Source organism: Dromiciops gliroides, chromosome 6, assembly GCF_019393635.1.
Source record: "Dromiciops gliroides isolate mDroGli1 chromosome 6, mDroGli1.pri, whole genome shotgun sequence".
Taxonomy (NCBI): Eukaryota; Metazoa; Chordata; class Mammalia; order Microbiotheria; family Microbiotheriidae; genus Dromiciops; species Dromiciops gliroides.
This window is the reverse complement of record NC_057866.1, coordinates 177533273-177557702: the sequence shown is the minus strand read 5'-3', so window position 1 is coordinate 177557702 and position 24430 is coordinate 177533273. Positions and strand designations below refer to the sequence as shown.

General features: G+C 35.1%; 1 protein-coding gene and 2 pseudogenes across 1 annotated transcript; all 3 read left to right on the top strand.

Annotated features, from left to right (window-relative positions):
- Nucleotides 1-955: 955 nt before the first annotated feature.
- On the top strand, nucleotides 956-10661 carry LOC122732150 (annotated as a pseudogene).
- Nucleotides 10662-10909: 248 nt separating this feature from the next.
- Nucleotides 10910-11427, top strand: LOC122731690 (DNA-directed RNA polymerase II subunit RPB11-a-like). The gene has a single exon (XM_043971948.1). It carries the CDS (start codon nucleotides 10910-10912, stop codon nucleotides 11258-11260), a length of 351 nt encoding a protein of 116 aa, XP_043827883.1. The 3' UTR covers nucleotides 11261-11427.
- A 649-nt stretch (nucleotides 11428-12076) lies between these two features.
- On the top strand, nucleotides 12077-12676 carry LOC122732149 (annotated as a pseudogene).
- The last annotated feature ends 11754 nt before the right edge of the window (nucleotides 12677-24430 follow it).

Below are 24430 nucleotides of genomic sequence, written 5' to 3'. Positions count from 1 at the left end.
TTTTCTCTGGCTGTCCCCCATGTTTGGAATATTCTATCTCTTCTATTCCTACTACTGATCTCCCTGACTTCTTTTAAGTCTTAAATAAAATTTCACCTTCTGCAAAAGTCTTTCATAACCCCTTATAACTCCAGTGCTTTCCCTATGATAATTATCTGCTATTTATTCACAATATCCCTTGGCTTGCTTATATCCATTTGCATGTTTTCTCCCTCATTAATTCCTTGAGTGCAAGGACTGTCTTTTGTCTCTTTTTCTATCCCTAACACTTGTGCCTATTGCAATTTTTTATTATAAATCTGTTGAGTTGTTTCAGGGTTCTGTCATATACAACTCTACATATCCCCATTTGGGGTTTTCTTGGCAAAGATACTGGAGTAGTTTGCCATTTCCTTCTCCAACTAATTTTACATATAAGGGTTGAGGCAAAGAGGGTTAAGTGACTTGCTCAGGGTCAAACATTTAGTAAGTGAATGAGACCAAATGTCAACTCAGGAAGATGAGTGTTTCTGACTTCAGGTCTAGCACTCTTTTCACTGTGCCAGCTAGGTGCCATATTACTATAAATGTTGATTAAAACTAGTTGAGAAATTTTATTTGTTCGACTGATTAAAATGAGGAAAATGAGGCCTAGAAATATTAAGTGATGATTACATAGTCAGTTAAGGTAAAAACTGGGACTAGAACCTAATCTTGAATCCCATATGCTTTCTGATATATTTAAATGGATCTGGGGCATCACCAATGGAAGAATTACTCCCACTGTTTCAGAATTCAAAGCCTCTATCCCATATTATCCTGTGCATCTTTTCCCATACCCTACTATCCTACTATGACTTGTAGGACAGTTTCCTCATCTAAAAAATGAGCTGGAGAAGGAAACAGCAAACCACTACAGTATCTTTGTCAAGAAAACTCCAATTGGGGTCACAAAGAATCAGACATTGGATGAAAAATGGCGTATCAACAAACTGACTCCTCTATTCAGAACATATCCAACATACCAGAAGTTTCATCTTGGGTAGGAAGGTACCATTTGTTGTCCACTTGCTATATCTCATTTGTCAAAAATATAGATTCAAGTTTATTGATATTGTTCTATAGCAAGTTTATTTTTACCATATATGTTTGCTTTGTTTTGTGGGTTATTTTTGCAATCATTTCATAGCTTTAATGTTTGTACACATGCAACTATGTTTCTAATAACACTGTCTTTCCCAGTTGACAAAAAATATCTACCTTTTTAAATAAAATTCAATAAACAGTTATTATGTGCCTACTATATGGAAGCACTTTTTCATAGTTGAAAATATTTTCATTAAAAAATATATCAGGATAGCTAGCTTGCACAGTGGATAAAGCACTGGTCTTGGATTCAGGAGGACCTAAGTTCAAATCCAGCCTCAGACACTTGACACTTACTAGCTGTGTGACCCTGGATAAGTCACTTAACCCTCATTGTCCCACAAAACTAACAAACAAATAAGTAGTTAAAAAATTTAAAAAATATTTTTTAATTTAAAAAAATTAAAAGTAAGACAAAATATATCAGTAGATTAACACACAAATGATAAAAATGGAGTTTAGTTACCTTAGTCCCCTCAGTTTTCCTCTGGTCAACATTCAAGAAACAGTCTATAAATGATTCTCTACCAATGACCAGGAATACCATTTGTTTAATGAAATGCAGATCCAGTAAAGAATCATGATGAGATTTTGTGGGATCAAAGTACAGTACAATATAATCCCTTCATGTTCAAAATACATTAAACTGATATGTCAAAGATGAAAGTCAGTAGGCAGTCAGGGGTTATACCCTGAATTTACTGGACAAAGAATGGATATACCCTGGCTGTAATCATTTGTCTGCTTAACAAAGCAAATCAGAAAAAAAAAAAAAGTTTTACTCCATGCATAAATTAGCTTGGGCTCTAGTAGCAACATGTAAATGGGTGGCACCTTTGAATATTCTAGGATGACATAATCTACCCATCACTATTTATTTCTCTTTTTGTGGTGATCCTAGCATCCTGAGAAATATCAAGCTGTTTTTATTTTTACTTCAATCTGAGACTCCTGTTTAGTTACATGATGGCAAGCTTTGCTCCATAAAAAGAGTTACCTTAACATTTTGGTTCATGGAAGACCTGTTCTCATAACTCAGAGAAAAGAACTATGAAAATCCAATATTCTGTTTTGCTGGTTTGGTGACTGGACCTGGAATTAGGAAGATATGATTTCAAATCCTACCACTGAAACTTACTAAATATATGACACTGGGCAAAATTTGGAGCCTGATTATCCCCATCTATAAAAGGAAGTGGACAGAATAGATGGCATCCACGTTCTAATCAGGTACTGAATCTATATACCTATTATACTGCTACGTCTAATTCTGCATCTCATTATGAAACTTGTTGAGGACATTGTTGAGAAGATTCTTCAGATACAGGACAGATTAGGCTATATAGGACATGTTCTTAAGTGAGATAGATGGAAAAAAGATAGGAAGGAAGGAAGGAAGGAAGGAAGGAAGGAAGGAAGGAAGGAAGGAAGGAAGGAAGGGAAGGAGAAAATGATAGAAAAGAAATAAGGAAGGAAGCAAATTAAGAAAGTGCTAAGCAATTTGTATCAATCAGATTGTTGAATTTGGATTGTGTGATTTTGTTCCTTTTTCCAACAAGTCATAAGATTGGTAGATAAGAGGAATTTTATGGACATATCTGTATTTCAACATTTTTTTTGAAAATGCCTCCCATGATTTACTTGAATATAAGATGAGTAAATGTATGTCAAAAATGGTAAAATATTTCTAACTAGTTGAGCCAAGCTAAACAGTAGGTACTCCTAGGTCAATGTCAACATAGGATTTAAGAAAGAGGTCTTTACTGGGATGGTCAAAGGTTCTATCTTTGACACTGTTGTTTTAAACATAGAATTGTTAGCATTTATCTGGATATTTTTCCTCATCTTTCCTCCCTAACAACTAGCTGCTTCTTCCTTATTACTTGGTATTTAACTATCTGGAATTTATTTTGTATTGAATCTGTATGTATGTGTATTTGCATTTTTTTCCTACTTGACTACTTGAGAAAGAGACTATTGTTATATATTTCTTTGTTTTCCCAGTATCTGGCAAACAGTAGGCATTTAATAAATGCTTTTTTTTTACTAATTACAACATAGATATAATTTAATATGTGTGTATGTATATATGTACATACATACATATTTACACATATTTACACACATAAACACATATCTATATATCTATATATATGAAAGATACTTTTACATTTAAAAAAAGGTAAATATATTTTGCTAAATTTGACTTATAAAAGGCAAGAGTAGAAATATAGGATATGGTTCATCTGGATGGAAGTGAAATGCTTGGCTAAATAACAGGTCATCCAAAAAAGACCTTGGTGGTTTCTGTGGTATGAATCAATAGTGTCAAGGCAAAGAACACCAACAATGACAATGACTTTAACAATATAAAAATAACAATCATGAGATCCTAGGCTACATTAAGAGAAACATATTGTCTTGCAAAAGAAAATAGTAGTCCTCCTGCCCAGGTCAAAATGCATCTAAAGACTTTTGTTCTGTTCTGCATACCACTGATTAACATGATTTTGTTATTGTTGTTGTATTGTTTGTTGTTTTCCCCATCTTCTCATATTTGCTTCTATGGTATCATTCCTGATAAGATTATTTAGGCCAGTCATTTTAATGAGGCATTTCTCACCTCTCCTTATTTTGACTAAAGGAAAACCATTATTTGCTCCAGTTCATGTAACAAGATTTAAATATCAGAATTATGTCTTGGGAAGGAAACTATCTATATGGACTGAAGTTTTGCCAAACAGGAAAACACAATTTAAAAATCAATGACATTAGAGAACATAATTAGTCATCCATTATTGTGAACCAAATAATTTAAATGGAGTAATTAAAAACAGAAAACACTTATTTTCTTGCCCCTCTGCTACACAAATCTGAAAGTGGTTTATAGGATAATGCTCAGGTATAATGCAGTATTTTGAGATTTTTCTTTGCATTTGAATACACATGTGAATGAATCTGAGTGGTGCTGATATGCCATAATGGCAAGCACTCCTGAAAAATGAATTGTTTTTTCTTGGTCAATCAATTAACAAATCAATAAATATTTATTAAGTGCCTACTATGTCAAAAGTACTGTGCTCAGTACTGTCATAATTATGTAATCTGATAACTACAATACATTTATGATCAATTTCTATACTGTAGCTGTATTGAAAAAGAATGAATTTCCCTAAATATTCACTAAGCACTTCCTAAGGGCCTAGCAGAGTTCACAGTATGGTGGGGGATATCAAAGAATCATGACATTATCTCTGCTTACAAATATCTTATTCCTAGACATCAACCACTAGGATGTGTACATGCAACTCTTCTTAATTACTTGGGCAATGATAATGAATGCATCTACATGGTAACCTTGTAGAAAATTTTTGAAAATATATTTTCCCAACAAAAGTTTTACAAATAATACTTTTAAGCCACAATTATCATCTCTACTGCTATAGAGAAAAGAAAAACTCTCTTCTCTTTTCTCTGGTGAAGAAAGCTTATAAATTATCACAACCCCAAAGAAAGAGGCAACTGCATGGCATAGCATATGGAGTGTTAGACTTGAAATAAAGAAGACCTGAGTTGCTGTTCTTTTTCAGAAAGTTACTAGGATACTGGTCAAGTAACTTAATGTTCTGTGTCTCAGTATCCAAAATGGAAAACTAAAGGAGTTGGACTCAATTATCTATGAGGTCACTATTAGCTCTAGAATGATTCTATGCATTGTATGTTATGATTTTCTATAATGTTTATGCTGAAAAAAAGTTCCAAAAATCAAGCTGAGTAATATATTTTACAAAATTAAAGAACAGTGTTATGAATAAGAATCATCATACCTTGGATATGTAAATTATTATTTATTGATATATTTTTCATTTTAATTCTCTTAAAATTTATTTTTATTTTATTTTTTTGAAGTATTTTATCCCTAATGTCTATTATTTCACATCTGTCTGGGGTTTTTCCTTTCATATGTTTTACACATCTGTGACCTGTTATTTTGCATGAATGAACATGGTTTCTTCATCTATAAAATTTAGCTTTTGGAATAGTTGAATTCTGAGGTCTCTTTTACCTCTATATCTATCCATGACACTTTTAACTTCATTGCCACTGACAAATAGCAAAAATATATTGTTTGTACCATCCAAAATTAATTAAAATTCTCAGTAAGCCTTTAATAGAAATTAATTTCAAAAAAAATTCTCTCTGTTGGAGAGGCAAAATATTTTATTATTTTTTCTCAATCCTCTTCAATTCACAACTCCATTAGTTTCATAGTTTTTTTTTTTACATTTCCTACCATTTTAAGTTGGTTTGCTCTTTACAAATGTTCCAAAATATCTAGTGTTTCCTGAGCATTTTGTAAGCATTAGCTTGCCATTTTTATATAGTATCAAATTGGGTTATGACATCCATTTGGCATGATTATAAATAGTTCCTAATTTCAGTGATAATAATGTGTCTTCTAAAAGTTTCATGTGCTGAGTCAATGAGACTATACTCAGATAAATTTGAAGGAAAGAACTACGTAGTTTATGACTCTGAATTCTGAGTTTCCCTTTATGATGGCAATTTGTACACAAATGTGAATGACTTTCATTGCTGCCAGGGGAGATAGGATATATTTTGCTCTAGGTATTTAGTACATAGATTTATGTACCTTCATCAATCCTCAATAGATATTTTTATTTATAAGATGCACAAAGCAAGTGTTGTTCACATTGCCTTCTTCCAAGTCTGCTGAAATCACATGTAGTATATACCTTGCTGCTTGTGGCTTAATTAAAAATTGAAATTCATTATTCATCAGATGCAAGTTCAGATCCATTGAACTACAAACGTGATGATCTTGCATTGACTATTTCCTTTGTTCAAGTGGAAAGAGCTTTGTATCTCGAGTTAGAAGACTTCCATTTACATCCTTCCTCAGCCACAGAGTATCTTTATGATTTTGTATATATAAATTCATATCTCTTTTTAGTACTGGGCTGTAGATGCCTCATTATAAACTGAAAGGGGTGGATTCGATGTCCTGTAGAGTCAATTCCAAATTCAATACCATGAATCTAGTTCCAGTCATTCATCATCCCTGAAACAATTCTTGCACCAGCTACTGATCAGAGTTCTGGTGAGCTACTTATGAGATTGCATAAAGTGAATTATAAATCATAAAATTTCACATAAAAGGCAGTTGTGACTATTATCCCACTGATATTTATTTCTTTTAGGTGGGTATTTGTGGTCCTGTGGGATCCAGTCAAAAAAACAAGCAGTCTATCTATAACCCTTATAATGTGATGTACTGATAATATCTCACATTCAACCTAAAAATTGCAACATGAATCTGTGCTTATTTATTCTGTAAGTCAAATCCTGGTAGTTATAATCTGAATGTGTTCTCACATGGAGGTTTCTTTTGAATAGATTGCAGAAAAAAGGATTTACTCTCAAAGAAGAATTAAAATTGATGCACTTTGTAAGCTCTGCATACATGTTTTTCAGTCCTTCATTTTAGGCTCACATTTCTGGCCCAATATCCTTCCTTGGATTTTTTACCTGAACCTAGGTGCCTAAGAGTCTATAAGTGGAACTCTGAACTCCTATTGTGAAAGACTTGAATATTCTCAACAATACAAAGATTTAAGACAATCCCAAAGGACTATTGATGATACATACTATATATCTCCAAAAAAGAACTGATACTGATACTACGTAGTAAAAATTATTTGTGGTAAAGATTAATATTCCCATTTTTACCTAACTCATTTGGGAGGGGCCACACCTGGCCTACCCTGAGGTTATGAAGGCAGCTTTTGAAGGATCTCCCCTTTGGGGGGAGGGGAGATTGAAGAATCCCGGAAGGGAGGCAGGCTACTTCCACTACGGGAGCTCAGTCTCGGTGTTTTGGTCCTGGCCCTTGAGGTGGCACATCCTGGTTCTCAGTCTGGCGGGCTGTTCAGGCTTCGGTGAGTTAATGATGGATAACCCTAAATTCTTTTGAACTAGCTAAATTGGAAAGAGTGTGGGTTAAGAGTTAATTATATTATTAAGAGTTAATAATATTCATCTGTATTTCTACTTTCCTATTTTCTTATCTTTGATTTTTATTAGTTTCACCTTTGTTGTTTAATTAATTCCCAAGTAATAAAATCTGATCCTTTCGTGAACTAAAGCTTAGAGGCTTCTTTCTTATTGGCCTGGGAGAAATATTTTAAAAGGGCAGTTCAGAGGGGAGGGTTAAACCTAAAAGGTCCCTCATATTTCCAGGACCCCAATATCAAGGCGAGTCACATAAATAATGCTTGTATGTCAAATTTTGGCCCTCACATGCAATAGAATGAAACATGCTATTTTTCACTTTCTTTCATTCTTTTTCTTTATAATCAAGATTGTACAAAATGACAAATATGGTAATGTTTTACATAATCATAAAATAATTAGGTGAAAGCAAAACATACATCCACAAATACATTTGTAGATACAAAACCCCAAAATTTATTAAAAATTATTGGTTTAAAAAAATAAGCCTCCTTCTAAAAATCCCCATTTGTGTCAATGAAATAATCACTTTTTTGAAGTTTTCCAAAATATAAATTTTGACATCTTTTGTTAAATTCTTCTTTTTTTTTCCTGAAAAGTAGCCACAAATTCTTAAAGTGCTTCATATCTGCTCTTTACTCTCTATTCTCACTGACACTAATCTATTATGTTATACTCCAATCTAGACTCCATGTATGCACTCTTTTCTGTCTCTCATTCAACCTATACTTTGTGGTTACATTAACCTTTTTTTTTTAATTACATTGATGCTTTAAAAAAAAAAATCACAGGATGAGACTCTCCTCATACTCTACTCGAACCTGTGCTCTCTCTTCCCACTAGGTGAAAATGAGATCAGCCACAATTCTCTTCCCCACAGCTCCTCTGCTACTTCTACCACAATAGGTGCTCAGTTCCAAAATTCCTGCCTTGTTTTTATTAAGGATGGCTCCTAGAAGTGTCCCCAAGTCTCTCCTGGGGTGGGAAGGAGACAAATCTCTTGTCTCCTTTTAATTACATATCCCTATGACATAAGCAGCCAGGCTCTATTTTAAAAGATTGCTACCCTTTCACTCATATCCACATGCCAAAGAAGGTACAAAGATAAGAAGGAGAAAAATGGCAAAGCACATAATGAGTAATGTAGGTAAAATGCTACCCTCAAAAAAAATGGTGCAAGGAAGAAGAGTGAAAACCATCAAAACCATGAAAAACAGCTAGAAACCGAAAGAAGCAATATCAATTTAGCTAAACACTCATGTAATACTTAAATGGAATGTGATAAGTGTCAAAGATGACAGAAGAATGGAGCATCTTATTACTTTTGTAATTCTATACAGAAGTTACCAATATGCATATAATGTGGAGAAACAAAATTTATGTTGAAGTCTTCCAATTGTGTCATAAAGCATGCTGGTGTGTCTAATACTAGACTTGCAATGATGTTTACAATCTGTGAATTCTATGAAGCTCTGGTTTGCCATGATAGACCATATCTGAGTACACATGCTTATATATGACTTTTTATTGATGCAGAATTTGGTGAATGTGGAAGTGGTATATGTAACCATAGAGGCAGAATATTCACGTAGTCTTTTTGTCAAACCTTCTTGTGTGAAGATGATCTATTTGAACAACAAGCCAGCTGCCAGGTCTTGGAGGCAGAAATGTTCAGATATGTTTCCTGTAATTGGTTGGAACAGCACTCATATCTCTATTGCAAGGCTTGCTTCAGTGATGAGCATACAAGGAACAAAGTGTGTAAGCAAGAAAAAAGAAAAGAACCTCTCCATCCCACATATGGACACAAAACTCTAGAGACTAAGGATCTGAGTATCTCAACATGTTCCTTGAAATTTGGCCAACAAACTGGATGTAAAGAAGTAGATGGAATTTGTGGGTATGATGTCCATTGGGAAAATATTGCATCAGGAAAATATTAAGACACAAGAAAACAGTAAGAGGAAGATGAAGATTATGAATTAGAAGAATTTGATGAGGAAGATGGATGATGAAAGAGGAAGAGATTCAGATAAAGAGTTGTAGTTCAGTGATCTTTGACTCTTCATGACATCATGGACCATACTGTTCATGGGGTTTTCTTGACAGAGATGCTGTAGTGGATTTCTGTCTCCTTCTCCAGTGGATTAAGACAAACATTTATGTTACTTGTCCACAGTCACATAGCTAGTAAGTGTCTGAGGCTGAATCTGAACTTAGTTCTTCCCAAATTCAGGTCCAGTGCTCTGTCCCCTGAGCCATATAGCCTCTCAGATAAAGAGACCACAGATCTATTCACTAATTTGAATTTAGGAAGGTCTTATGTTAGTGGCTATGCTTACTATGAGGAGCCTGAAGACTGGGAATTACATTTCTTCCACATGGGTAACATAGTATCTGACAAGAATAAGTATATTTGTGCATATGTGTGTGTGTTCAGTGAATTATGTATGTGGGTTTCAAAAGTAGTAGTTAAGCTTTATACTAAATGGTAGCCATACTGAATAAACTGGGAAAAAGGAGCATAGATCTTATATAGAAAACTCAAAAGTAGGCTTGTATTATAAGATGAATTTAAAGGAAAAGGATTATTCTTATCCACCCAAGTATTGAAGAATCATTGAAGAGAAATGAATTTGTTGGGAATCAATTTCTCATTATTTTTTTCCGTGTGTGTGTGTGGGGGGGTGGCAATGAAGGTTAAGTGACTTGCCCAGGATTACACATCTAGTAAATGTTGAGTGTCTGAGGCCAGATTTGAACTCAGGTCCTCCTGAATCCAGGGCCAGTACTTTATTCACTGTGCTACCTAGCCACCCACAATTCTCATTATTCTTAACAGAATTCTCATTATCATTAACATTGTTTAATTACATCTGGTCATTTTGCAAATCGTGGATTGTAGAAATTCATTAATGAATTTTCCTCATCATGTCAATAAATATCAGAGTTCTGTTATATAATATTTATTCTGAAATATAACTAATCATGTTGTTGTTGTTTTTTTAATTACAGTAATTTACCCATCCATCACATTGAACCTTCACTTTTAATGCATGTAGCATTTGGTGTCCATAGATCCTGACTCTTCATGGAAAGGAGGAAAATATGTTATCATCTATTCTCTAGGACCAAAATTGGTCACAGTAATTAATCTGTTTGATGCTTTTTGGTGTTGTTTTACTTTATTTTATAGACTAAACTTCCTCATCTTCATGGTACTTCTTTGTTTCTCATTTAACTATCCTTTAATAGTTTCTAAAAGTTAGTTTTATATCCCTAGTTATACTCCTTGAATTTGGGACCATGCACTGTTTTTGTTATGTGCTAGGTACTATGCTGGATGCAGTGTAGGTACTTAGCAAATTCAATAAATCCTTGATGTAATGAACTAAAGACATTTTCTGAAAGAAACTAACAAGTTTTCCATTATTTTATTAAAGATACTTCATATTTTTAACACCTTCTTAAATGTCCTTTTAGTTAAAATAATTTTTACCTAAAATATAGAATTTTGATGACTATAATATTTATTACAAAGCTGCTTCAAATGAATTTAATGGGAGATGTGGTAAATATTAGTGATGATGAGGATTATGATTTCTAAAGAATAGTATTCAAGACAGTCAGAAAAATAATTTATTAAAATAGTAAGCAAAAAATGAGTGATGAGCTCAAAGAGGTGAATAATGAAAAATTGATCAAGAAAAGTAAAATGTGGAAACACCCGCGGTGGCGGTGAGGGCGGAGGATGAATGCCACTCCAGCCTTCGAATCCTTCCTCCTCTTTGAGGGAGAGAAGATTACTATTAATAAGGATACTAAGGTCCCCAATGCCTGTTTGTTCACGATCAACAAGGAGGACCACACGCTGGGGAACATCATCAAATCACAGTTACTGAAAGACCCTCAGGTGCTGTTTGCAGGCTATAAAGTCCCCCACCCACTGGAACACAAAATCATCATTCGAGTGCAGACCACTCCCAATTATAGCCCTCAGGAGGCCTTCACCAATGCCATCACGGATTTGATCAGTGAGCTCTCCTTGTTGGAGGAGCGATTCCGGGTTGCTATCAAAGACAAACAAGAAGGAATCGAATAGTTCTTGGTGTCTCCCCACACAGTGTTTGTAGGATTGTGAGCACAGAAACTCTCCCTGTTGACATCCAACTGATGTGAAAATTTGGGGGGACTTCATCGCTTTTCTCTTTAGCATACAGCTCCTATAATTTCCTCATTAAATGTATTTCTTACAAAAAAAAAAGAAAAGTAAAATGTGATACTGTTATCTATGTGGATGTGACGGTTTGCAGTATTGTGAGAATCAGAGTGCCACCACCCTGATGAGAAAGAAATTGTAAGAACCAGGGCTGTCCACCCTGAGGAGAAAGCATGTGACTGGTGTCTGGAAGTTACGTCTATTCTTAGACAGCCTGTAAGTCATGTCAATCAGTGGGCTAACCAATTAGCTTAGAGCTGTGTGTGGGGACCACCCCTGTTCTGTCCTTCAGAAAACTTCAACTGGAACACAGGGAGGGTGAACTTTCCATCCCGAACCAGCTGGTGGCAGCAGGGGCAGGCAGAGTACACAGAGTACACAGATCTCTTTCTCCACATGTTTCTCTTTACTAACTGCTAATATACTTTAATAAATACTTAATACTTAATAAGACTGGTGCTATGAATTTCTAATTTAAGGCAACCACACATCAGATTTTAGACATCTCAGATTTTTAAACATCACAGTATTTAACAATGATATGAAAATTGGATATTTATAATGCTGAAAAAGTTTTAGCCAACTACCTAATAACAGATCTGGTAGACAGAACAGAGAGGCATTATCAGCCTTGAACTCTCACAGCCTTTATAGTACATTGAGCTCCACAAAGACAGCACTGGAGCAAGTAAAAGCCAGATGGGCACTGAGCTATTCTGTATGTTGCTGAGAGAAAGTAATAAAAAAATAAGCAAAGGTGATCCTAAGAAGCTGAGAGGGAACATGTCTTCATATGCCTTCTTTATTCACACCTGCTGAGAGGAATACAAGAAGAAGAACCCATATGCTTCTGTAAACTTCAAAGAATTTCAAAAAATATATATTCAGAATGGTGAAAGACAATGTCTGCTAAAAAGAAAGGAAATTTGGTGGAACATGGAAAAGCTGATAAGGTTCATTGTGAAAGATAAGTGAAAACCTACATGACACCTAAAGGAGAAACAATCCAAAAATATGTTTAAGGATCCCAATGCACTGAAGAAGGCTACTTTTACATTTTTCTTATACTCTTCTGAGTATTGACCAAAAATCAAAAGAGTATACTGGTCTTTCCTATAGAGATGGGGTCAAAAAATTAGAAGAAATGTGGAATAATTTTGCTACAAATGACATCAACCTTATGAAAAGAAGGCAGTTAAAATGAAGGAAAAATGGGAAGAGGTTATTGCTGTATACTAGGTTAAAGGAAAATCTGATATCAATAAAAAGAGAGAAGTTGTCAAAGCTAAGAGCAAGAAAAAGAAAGAGTAACGAGGAATAGGATGAAAAAATGACTGTGATTATGAAGAAGATGATGATGACATTTTATAAATTGGTTTCAGAGCAGTTTTTTGTGTGTGTGTGTGAGAGAGAGAGAGAGTGAAGTATTTAACCATCCAATACTTGACTCATTTATTTTGAAGAAAAATGAAATATAAAGCAATGTAAAATTTGTTTGTAAACAGTTGATCTCCAATTCTTCCCCACCAAAAAGAGTTGCTATAAATATTTGTGTACATTTTTTTCTTTTCTCTTTTTCAGTTACTATTGTTAACTTTTTCGCTCCATTCTATTCCCTTCCCCAGGATATTTACTCTATTATTTGGCTTCTTTCACCCTATCCCTCATAAAAGAGCTTTGCTTCTGATTGCTCCTTCCCCCAATCTGCTCTTCATTCTTTCAACCCTCTCTTCTTACCCCCTTCCCTCCTACTTTCCTTCAAGGTTAGATAGATTAGTCTACCCAATTGACTGTGTATCTTAATCCTTCCTTGAGCCAATTCTGATGCGATTAAGGTCTTTGAGTCAATTTTGATGAGTGTAAGGCTCATTCACTGTCCCACTCCTCCCCCATTCTCCCCCCTCCACTCCATAAGCACTTTCCTGTTTCTTTCATGTGGGATTTTACCCCATTCTACCTCTCCCTTTACCCCTCCCCCAGTTCAATCCTCTCACCCCTCAATTTTACCCTAAAGAGGTCATCAAGGGGCAGCTAGGTGACACAGTGAACAAAGTACCCACCCTGGAGCCAGGAGGACCTGAGACCAAATTAGGCTTAAGTCACAAGACACCTACCCTCTGCTTGACCCCTGACATGTCACCCAATTCTGACCACCCCCACAGAAAAAGATAAACAAAAAATACTTTACAGATATCATCCCTTCATAATCAATTCCCACATGTGCCCTCTGTCTAAATTTATTTCTATCATCTGTCCTAATACTGAGAAATTTGTTTTGAATAGACATATGATCTTCCTATGTAGGAATGTAAACAGTTTTAACTTTTAACATCCCTCTTAATTTCTTTTTTCCTTTTTACCCCTTCTTATGCTTCTCTAGGGTCTTGCATTTGAATGTCAAATTTCAATTCAGTTCAGGTCTTTTCATCATAAATATCTGAAAGTCCTCTTTTTCATTGAAGTCCCATTTTTCTCCCTGAAAGATTATACGCAGTTTTTCTGGGTAGGTGATTTTTTAGTTGTAATCCCAATTCCTTTGCCCTCTGGATTATCATATCCCTCTGAAACCCAGAACTTTGCTTCTCTGGAAGGGCATATTCCATCCTTCATTTCCCTACAAATCTCCTTTTGTCTTCTGGAGTTCAAAACCATTCTCTCATGCTGAGAACCTTCATCCTTTCCAGATCCCTTTTTTATATTGTCTTCCTGGATTAGAATTTCAGCTTCTTCTGGTCAGGATCTATATATTTTTTGCACATATTTGTACCACTAGGACTTATCACAGTGCCTGGAATATAGTAAGTACATACAAAATAAATCCATCCATCCATCCTTCCTTCCTTCCTTCCTTCCTTCCTTCCTTCCTTCCTTCCTTCCTTCCTTCCTTCCTTCCTTCCTTCCTTCCTTTCTTCCTTCCTTCCTTCCCTTCCTTTCTCTTTCATTCCTTTGCCATGCATTCTATACCAAAGTAAGTTTATAGCCAGGATTGGATAAATATATGTTATTAACCAAGACTCCCCACTAGAGACTAGAAACTGGTCTTGAAACTAGAAGGGACCATCTTCCAGTCCCACATCTAACACATATTTTCTACATAGCTCAGGGAAAATCACTTAATCTCTCAGTGTTCTTGTCTTCTCTCTTAGAGAAATTATTATCATATTATAATATTAATAACAAATTATTAATTTAGGAACCAGACTTTTCTTTACTTTCTTCATTAAGGCCCAGAGCTTATTAAAGTCAGTCTCTGAAGGACAAGATTGATGAGATTACTCTTAGCCCTCAAGGAACAAGCTTTTAGCTCTTAGGTGGGACCCCACCTGACTAGGACACCTAATTACTATTTAAAATATAAATGTATTCCAGTCTGGGTGAGTCTTTAGCCTGGGGAAAGGAGTCCCTCTCCTTGGACTCCTCTATTAGAGTTTAGAGTGACCCAGCTTTCTGGGTGGAAATAGATTCTTCTCTCCATTGTTGGAAGTAGATGAATCTTATGATCAAGTCATATTCTCAGCAGGAAGTCAAGACTTTGAGCCTACCTTTTCATCAAATGAACCACCAATCAGGGTTGATTTATCACTTGCCAGGAGAATTCCTGTCCATGCTAAGAGTTTGGAATATTACCACAAAGCATTTAGTTCTTTTAGTCATCAATAATAAAAATATTACTTGTGGAAATGTTTTCTGGCTAATGATAATCAATGTCATCATTATTATTTTAGACTTTTAGAGTTTTCTGCTGGGTATCTTAGGTTACTGAGAGAAGCAATTTATTGATCGCTGGCTACCTTAATTAATATATTTATTATTACTTACTAAGACACTGTCTCTGTCTCTCTGGATTTTTCATTCATTTCATAGGTTGTAGTTCCAAACTGTATTGTTAAAGGAATTACCTCACTAGTAAATATCTATACCTATAAAATCAAAGGTCTAGTTCTTATCCCCTATGAAATCTTCCTCTGTGGTTCAGTTACTCCCCTCTTAAGAAGCTGTGGCTTTCTGTTATTATTTCATGTTTCAGAGCTTCCATTTCCCCACATATTCAAATTCTTTGTGTAAGATATTTGAAAAATAATTTTCTATGAACATGAGGAAAAAATATGCAAATGAAGTAGGAAGGATGTTTCTAGGCCTGTGAAAAACTCCACCAAAGACCTTTAGAAGTGCTGACTTGGCATCATTAATGGCAGCTTAAAAGTCCTTCAGAAGCACTCTAGCCCTGGCATCTATAATTCGCCATAATCATATGAGAGTTCCATTGAAGTACATTAGTCGTCCACATAACCACATTAAATCATTGCTTTGATCTAATAAGTGCCTTTCCTGTCCACCAAAGCCAGACAAACAGGCTCAAGGTAAACATTTTTGTCCCAAATGCTATCTTTGTCATCCTGGCTGTCTACCACAAGCATCAGTATTGAAAATAAAGTGCCTCAGAAATTTAAACGAAAATACTTTTGAAAAAGAACCAGTTTTTGGTTACTTCCACCAGTTTCTGAGGAGCTAAAATAATTTTAGCTGGTGCATTAATTTATTTTTGTGTTTGTGTGTTTAAAATTGCTTGTAGAAGTTAACTTGAAAGAGTTATATAAATAATTTTTTTGTTGCTTGTTTAGTTTTGGTTTTGGTTTAGGGCTATGGTTATTTAAGAAAGGAATTTTTTTTAAGCACTATATTGGTTGTACTCCATCTCATTACTTGCAGAATAAAGTGAATACTACTTGAAAACATAACCTCTCCATACCTCTGAAAAATTTCCCATCAGTCAAGCACAATCATTATTCTTACTGAAATAAGTAGGAGGCATTCCATTTGTCTGGAAGTGAATGTTACACTTTAGAGGAGCTAACATCTTAAATGGAACAAGAAGAGACTCTTCTCCTGAATTTGTGATTTGGTTGAAATAAAAAGAAACTAGTCAAGCATTTCATGAGAACAGAAGTGAATAAAAGTCCAACAGATACAGCAGGAAAGCTAGCCCAGCGAGTGAAATTATTTTGTGGTAAACAGCAGGGGGGAAAAGTGAACTAAAGGGACAATAGCTAAGTAAAATTCACAGCTATATTACATGTGGTAATGGATTTATCCTTTACTAGTTACCCAAGGGTTTCCATTGTATTTTTTACTTTCCTTCTGAGGAATCATTGGCATGTTAAATTGTTCTTAACATTTCAATATTGCCTTGTGGCTAGCATTGCAATGTTCAGAACTATAACTAGGGTAATGCCACAAAGACTTTTCTCCAGGGCACAGAAACTTTAAGGGTGCTGATAACACTCGAAACGTTTGATGAATATAGAAACAACTGAGCCTAAGAGCCATCTAACAGAAACAATCAGTTAAAATGGGAAGCTACCAAGTCAGATGCTTCCTCCCTCCCTATCTCATTGTCTACCTTAGGTGGCAGTCTCTAGTAGATATCTTATAACATCCTAGGTCTACCTCTCTCCTATTTGCCTGACTGAATTTGTTTTAAAATTTTAGCATTAAGGTGCCTTTCTTGGTGCTTTGCTCTGGCATAAAAATTGCTATTTACAATCAGGAGTTTTGAGTTCGACTTTTGCTTCTTCAACTTACTGGCTATGTAACTTTGGGTAAATTACTAAACTTTTTTGTGATTTCTAGGTTACATCAGATGATCTCCATGTTCCATTCCATTTCTAAAATTTAAAAAGTAGGGTATCTGACATAAGAAACCCAAATAAAATCAGTCTCAGATTGAGACCTGGAAGGTGCTCAAAGGTCACCTTCAATGAAGCATGAGAGTAAATATATATATAATATATATATATATATATATATATATATATATATATATAATACCCCCCATTTTCTGACATTTTTAACATATTCCTACTTTTCCTTTATATTCACCTATATAATGAAATCTTTCAAAATGGATCAATATTCTCTCTCTCTCTCTCTCTCTCTCTCTCTCATTTAGCCATAGCTGAATTCCTAAAAAAATTCAGATGAAAGCCTGCTTATGTGCTGCCAAAACTTAATATTGAAGCCCATTGCAGTTTCTCTTTTTTGAGACAGAATGTGACATATAATAATTTAGTATATTATATAATTACTTTCACTTTCATATTAGGTCTCTTTCTCTCCCTCCCCCCTTTTCATTGTTATGTTAACAATAGACTACTTTTTGACATTTAGTAGGTTATATTTGTAACTTTCATTCCCCTCTATACCTTCAATTCCTTTCATTATGTATATCCTTTCTTTCCCTCTACAGTTAACAATAAGTGTCTAGAACTTGTAATCTATTTCATTAAATGTTATATTCTGGCAGTCAGATCAAATTGGGGTAGGCATGTCTGTGAAAGCCTTAGGCTTGGCAAGATTTAATGCATGTGTCTAACAGCCTGAATGTGAAGTGTAAATATAAGAAATGTGATCAGATTCACAAATCTTTCCTTGTTAATTGGACACCTTGCTTCTTCAAAGGAACTATAGTACTTATACTAAATTGTGTTCTAACAGAGAGGATATTTTAAAGAGTTTTTCTTATTCTTGTACAATGATCTTTAATTGGAACTTGGATGGAGAAATACTTGTACTTAAAAGGTACTTTTAAAGAAGATGATATGCAGAAAAATGGTATCTGAGGGGCATGGTGCTATCAGGTATTTAAAAACAATATACAAAGTAAGGGTAACAAGGTAAACTCAAGACTCTAAAGTATGGAGGAAAATTTGACTTCAAGGATCTTACTGAGACTTAGCAGAATGCTACCCAGGACTCCAGAATAATGCAACTTATTCCACAGAACGAGGTAGTTTGGCAAGACAGTGTATCTTAATATATTAATTTAACAAGTGACTGGCCAATGAGCCCAGTATGTGCAAAGTGCATAAAAGTGTTAACTGCAGAAAAGTCTAGAGAACTGGTTTCACAGAGAGTAGTGATATGAAATGGGGGTTCCTTGGAGAGACATTGGAACATTTGTAGAGATTTTGTTACTAGATATAGTATGCTAACAATATGGTGGATTGCAGCCTCTGGCTTAAGTTGGGGAATGGGAACTGGGAGTTCCTTCAAAAGGCCTTAGTGTTTACTTCTCTTTCTCAGTAAGATTTCCTTCTTGGTTTGCCTTCCACTCTAGCTTTGACTTGTTTTTGGCTGCCTTCTTCCTATGTTAATTTCATCTAGTCAGAGACCACACAGTAAAGTAAGAGATCTTAAAACTTTTCCCAATATGCAACCAATAAAATAACTAAGAAGAAGAAAAACAAAAAAAAAAATAACTTACTTCTTTGTTTTCATGCAAATTTTCCAAATATAGGCTTTTGAAAAAAAATATCCTGAACATCTTTGTTTTTCCTCTTTATTTGACAATATTCTATCTTTCACCAGAAGTATCATAGTCTCCTTTAGAAAGTGTGTTTTGGAAAAAAAAAAGTATTCTTGATCCATAATATTTGCATAAAATGACTATATACCCATCTACTTTGTGTGTAATATAACTTACACTCATATTGTGAGAAAAGAATTATTAAAAATTAATTTCTTGGGTGGACCCAGGTCAGTTTCATTCATTCCCTTTCTCCTCACCCCCACTTTTGCAGGGGCAAAGAGAGTTAAGTGACTTGCCCAGGGTCACTCAGCTAGTAAGTGTCAAGTGTCTGAGGTCAGATTTGAACTCAGGTACTCCTGAATCCTGGGCCCATGCTTTATCCACTATGCCACGTAGCCGCCCCCAGAAAGTTCAGTTCTTGAGGAAGTTCTAATATGGTTTGAGACAAGCCCAAGGGAATAAAAGGAATGAAGATTGATTCTTTTGTGTAGCTATGTTTAGCTGATGAGATTAAACCATACTTAGATACTGGATTTGCCTTTGCTAAGGGTCTCTCCCATTAGGTCATTAGTAGAGTTCATTTTAATTTGAACCACCCTCAGGTCATGTCAAAGCATGGAATTGAAAGATGCAAACCAATTAGTTTTGATCAATGTATAATGATATGCCTCTATCCAAAAGGATAAAAGCCTTGACCATGCAAAGGTCGCCATCTTGGCTTGCAATCTTGACTCTCTCTTGTCTCTTGGACCCACTATGGGCTCAGAATGCAGTTTTTCAATACAAGCTCTCCCTCTTAGGGGTATGTAAGTATGTAGGGCTGTAGGCCTGAGACAATTGGGGAAGTTAGGGAGATACATGGTTAATTATTTACTGGTATATATGATATTGATTAATCATAAATACTTATTGCCAAAACGGGTACAAAAGCTATGAGTATATACATAGCAATAAAATTTATAAAACACAGTTTAGCACAATAATGGAGCTCCCTTAAAAATATTCATTTGGGGTTGGTGATTTTTTTAAAAAATATTATTGCTGTGGCAGCTAGGTGGCACAGTGGATAAGACACAGGCCCTGGATTCAGGAGGACCTGAGTTCAAATCTGGCCTTATACACTTGATACCTACTAGCTCTGTGACCCTGGGCAAGTCACATAACCTTCCTTGCCCCCAAAACAAAGAAATATTATTTCTATCTTACCAATACATACACACCTGCACATACATGCATGGACACATGCACACAAACACCAGACAACAAAATATGAGTATAAATATTTTCCTAGTGTCAAACAGTTATTTTAAGGCTGGAATTTGAAGCCATGTCTGGATGCCATTCTATTCACTACACTACATATATAGCAGGCTTTTGATGGTTCTGTCTGTAAATGAAAGGGACTAACAATGCAGTGATACTACATTTGAATGAACTTACTGGAACCAAATATGGCTAAGTTAGCAAAAAGGCACGATGCCCTTATCCCCTAGTGCTTTTTGCCTTTCAGACTTTCCCCTTGCCACTAATCATCATGGGAGAACAGAAGAAACCTGGAGTTGGGGGAAAAAAAAAACCTACGGAAACCAAACCACATAGCTCATATAGCCAAACCTCTAAAACATTTAGAAGTCAAATAAATAGCTACTATGGAATTTGTATAGAGAGATTTATGGAATACCCACCTTGAACATACTTTCCTTCTTTCTTTGATCTTTAATAGACATAGTAGTGCTATGGTTGGTTATGCAGAGTTTATTAACTTTTGGGCAAAGTTCCAAATTGCTTTACAGAATAGTTGGATCAGTTCACATTTTTTCAACAATGTATTGATCAAAGACCCTCTAATATTCAATATTTTTCTTTTTTTAATCAACTTTGCTAATCTGATGAGATATGAAGTTAAATCTGAGTTACTTTATTGTGTATTTCTTTAATTACTAGGGATTTGAAACTTTTTTTTTATATTGTACATCTGCCCTTAAGAACCACCTCTTCATATTATTTGATGATTTATCATTGTGAAATGATTATTATATTTATAAATTTGAATATGTTGCTTACGTGTCAATGAGATGAGGCCAATTTCAAATATGTTTTATAAGATCTTTTTCCCCAATATAGTGTTTGTTTTGTAATCTTAGTTACATTAGATTTGTTGGTACAAAATATATATATTTTAAATTAAAAATGCAATTTATTTGATTTGATTCTAGAAATCACTAAATATAAGATCATATGTACAGAAATTAATAATTTTATTTCTTCTGAGCATTGCTTATCCCTCAGTTTATTTTTTCTTCCCTTATTGCTATCACTATCATTTCTAGTGTGTTTTCTTAATTTTTAAGCTACAAATGTGTTTTAAAAAATTAACTGCTATTGCACCCATTTTGGCAGTAAGCATATTATTATTTTTTTATTGCTTAATATATTAGTAAAGGACGGGCCATGTGTCTCCCCAACTTCTCATGGTCTTAGTCCATCAGATCTATGCTGTCCTAAGAGGAAGGGCCAAGCCTAGGGTGTGCCTTCCAAGCAACAGCTGAGAGATAGAGCCAAGCCAAGAGCCATGGTGCTAGCAACCATAAGGGGTTATTTTTTTTCAATAACCAAATCTGGTAATGAAATTTAGCTCAGTAACTTATGACCTTTCTCACCTTAGTCCAGAAAGTCCAATTCTTAAGGAACTTCAGGAGATGGAACAAAAAAAATGGGGGTAGGCTCTTTTATCTAGCTCAGTGAAGGACCACACCTAGATAATTGCACTTTGCCTTAAGGAACTTGAAGAGGGACTTTTACATATTTTTCTCTGATGTCATCTGTAGAATTAATCTTAATTAGACCACACTCAATTCAATCAACCAATTGAATTAAATGATGCTAAGCAATTAGCTTTGATCAATGTCTAATGACCTGCTTCCATCACAAGCGAATAAATCCCTTGGCCATACTAGAGTCACACTATTGGCTCTCTCACTTGGCTTATGTTTGACTCTCCCTCTAAGACAGCATATGTCTGGTGGCCTTAGACCACACAAAGTTATGGAGACATATAGTCAATACTTTACTGTACTTTAGACTAATAAAATAATATATGCTTACTGCCAAAAGTAGTACAATAGCAATTATTCTTAAAAACCCCACAACAATAGCCATAATTAAAACAAACAAAACAAAATATAGTAGCATACAGTGAAACAATAATGGTGCCTTATGGCTTTAAGGATTTTATTGGTTTACTGGCATCAAGAATGGTGGGGTTTCATAGGAGTCTTGATTTGGAACTGAAGAGAACTTTTGGCAGCCAGTTTATTCCAACATTCCTCTTTTTATAGAGGGCTAAACATTTTAAGTAATTTGCCCAAATCATGTAGGCAATAAATTTAGAGCTAGAGCTTTCAACTAGACCCTCTGATTCCAAAACTATCATTCTGAACCAACAGAAAGTGGTTGCCATATACACTGTTACATAATAAGTACATTAGATTCTTGGAAAATACAACTGGAGAGGAGGGTATAGGCAAAATGTACATCATGGACCGAAAAGAATTAGGAAATGTATTTTTGAGGAGCTAGTTTTCAGTTTACCTAAGGTACATAAGCATTCAGCAGTAGATGAGGGGATGAGAGGATACTCAGGATAGGTATTGTTGTTTGTCATTCAGTCTCAAAGAGGACCATGACATCAGGGTAATGTCATAACCTTGCAGTTAATTGGATTTAAAGTGAGGGAGAGCTGGGCACCAACCTTAAGTTCTCCTCCAGAGCCATCTGGGACTAGTGGCAAGATGTATATCAGTACAACTGGAGATAGTCCCAGATGTTTAAGGTGACTGGGGATAAGTGACTTGCCTAGTGTCACACAGCTAGTAAATTTCTGAGGTGAGATTTGAATTTCGTTTCTCCCAACATTGGGGCCAGAGCTCTATCCACTATACCACCTAGATAACAGCCTGAATAAAGCCACAAAAGAATGAAAGCACTGTCTATGCCAAATTTACATGAGAACTACATTTGTGGAGGAAGTATTTATCAAATAAAGCAAGAAAGAATATTGTTATGTTGTGAAGGTCTCCTAGTTCCCAGACAAGAGTTTAAACTTCGTTCCATAAAGAGTCTCCCTCTCTCATATATTTAATATCTTTCAATCTATTGATAATCTATTTTTCTTCTATCTATCTATCTATCTATCTATCTATCTATCTATCTATCTATCTATCTATCTATCTATCTCTTTCATTTATCAATCTATCTATACCAAATATTTGGCTTTATGACTGGGGCCAATGATTGATTTCTCTTATTATAGCTAATCAGTTATTTTTAAAGTTTTGATTTGAATTTATTTGGTTTGTAGATTTTTGCATTTTGTTTTAGGTATAACAGTACTTCCATAAGTATCATTATTTTTTAATTATCATTTAACTGATACAACACTATTAAAATATTTTTGTCTAATAATTAAGAGATTATAAAAACAGGAAGCAAAGTACTTTTACCACATCTTGGAGAGCACTCCCACAACAGAGTATTAAAAGGGAATCAGTATTTTAGAATATTATGTCTTCTCATAGATGGAAGAGTCATTGAGGTATTATTTAGACCAACCCCATCATTTTACAGAAAAAGAAAAGTTGTGTCAAGCAGGGCTAAGCAGCTTACTCAAGTTCAAACAGGTGGTTGAAACAGAAGTGGGATTCTAATCCATTTCCTTTAATTTATCATCCCACCTTTTGAATTTAGTTTAACCATTATAATAAGAAGGGAAGAAATCTGTATGACAATTCTCTTCTCATTTCAGTAATTTCCATTAAAATAGGTTTTGTGATGTTCAATTTCCTGTTCTATGTCCTTGTAAAAGAGAAGTTTGATTATGTCTTTTTCTATCCTATTAAAAAGAGCACTTGGGCAGCTAGGTGGCATAATGGATAGAGCAGTGGCCCTGGAGTCAGGAGCACCTGAGTTCGAATCCAGCATCCAACACTAGATACTTACAAGCTGTGTGACCCTGGGCAAGTCACCTAACCCCAATTGCCCTGCAAAAAAAAAAGAGCACTTGATGCAGATTGATCACCTCTGGTAACTTTGATAATTGTCCCCATTTCTTTGAACTGTAAGCTTAGTGCTCTTGTCTGGAAGAGGGCCCAGAGCCCAGATGGGTGGGTGAGTGGGTTGGGTAGGGAGTATTAAATGATAATTGTTTTTTTATTCCTGCCAAACTGCAGTTTAGTTTTCTATTGATGCTGGCTGTGCCAAGAATTTGTCAATGAATGAAGGACTGAAAAGACAAAGTTCTTTCAAAAATGTGGTTTTCACTCTAGTGTCCTGAGATAGATGTATTGCTGAACAACAGTGTGACAATGCACAGAAGGTTCACAGGCTTCCTTTTCAAAGTGATCCTGCATGCTTCTAGTTACACAAGGGCATATTCCCTCATCTTAGCAACAGACATTTAGAAGTGACCACAGAAGTCATCCAGTTTGACCTCATTTTCCAGATGAGGAAACTAAGGAAAAGTGAGGTGAGGTGAGTTGACCAGTGCCATGCAAAGTACCCATGGTTGGATTTTAATGTTGCTCTTTCTTCTCTAGGGACACTACTTTCCACTCTACCATGCTGCCTTGTCTTAGGCAGGTATTTTAGGAAGCAAGAGAATTTGGATATAAATAATCATCACCCTATGATAGTAATACCATGTCTTTTAGCTTTATTCTTTCCTTTTTTGCTTCAATAATTTAGAA

Bases quoted from the DNA above. Each gene is read 5' to 3' on its own strand.
- LOC122731690 (XM_043971948.1), top strand. From the start codon at position 10,910: ATGAATGCCACTCCAGCCTTCGAATCCTTCCTCCTCTTTGAGGGAGAG.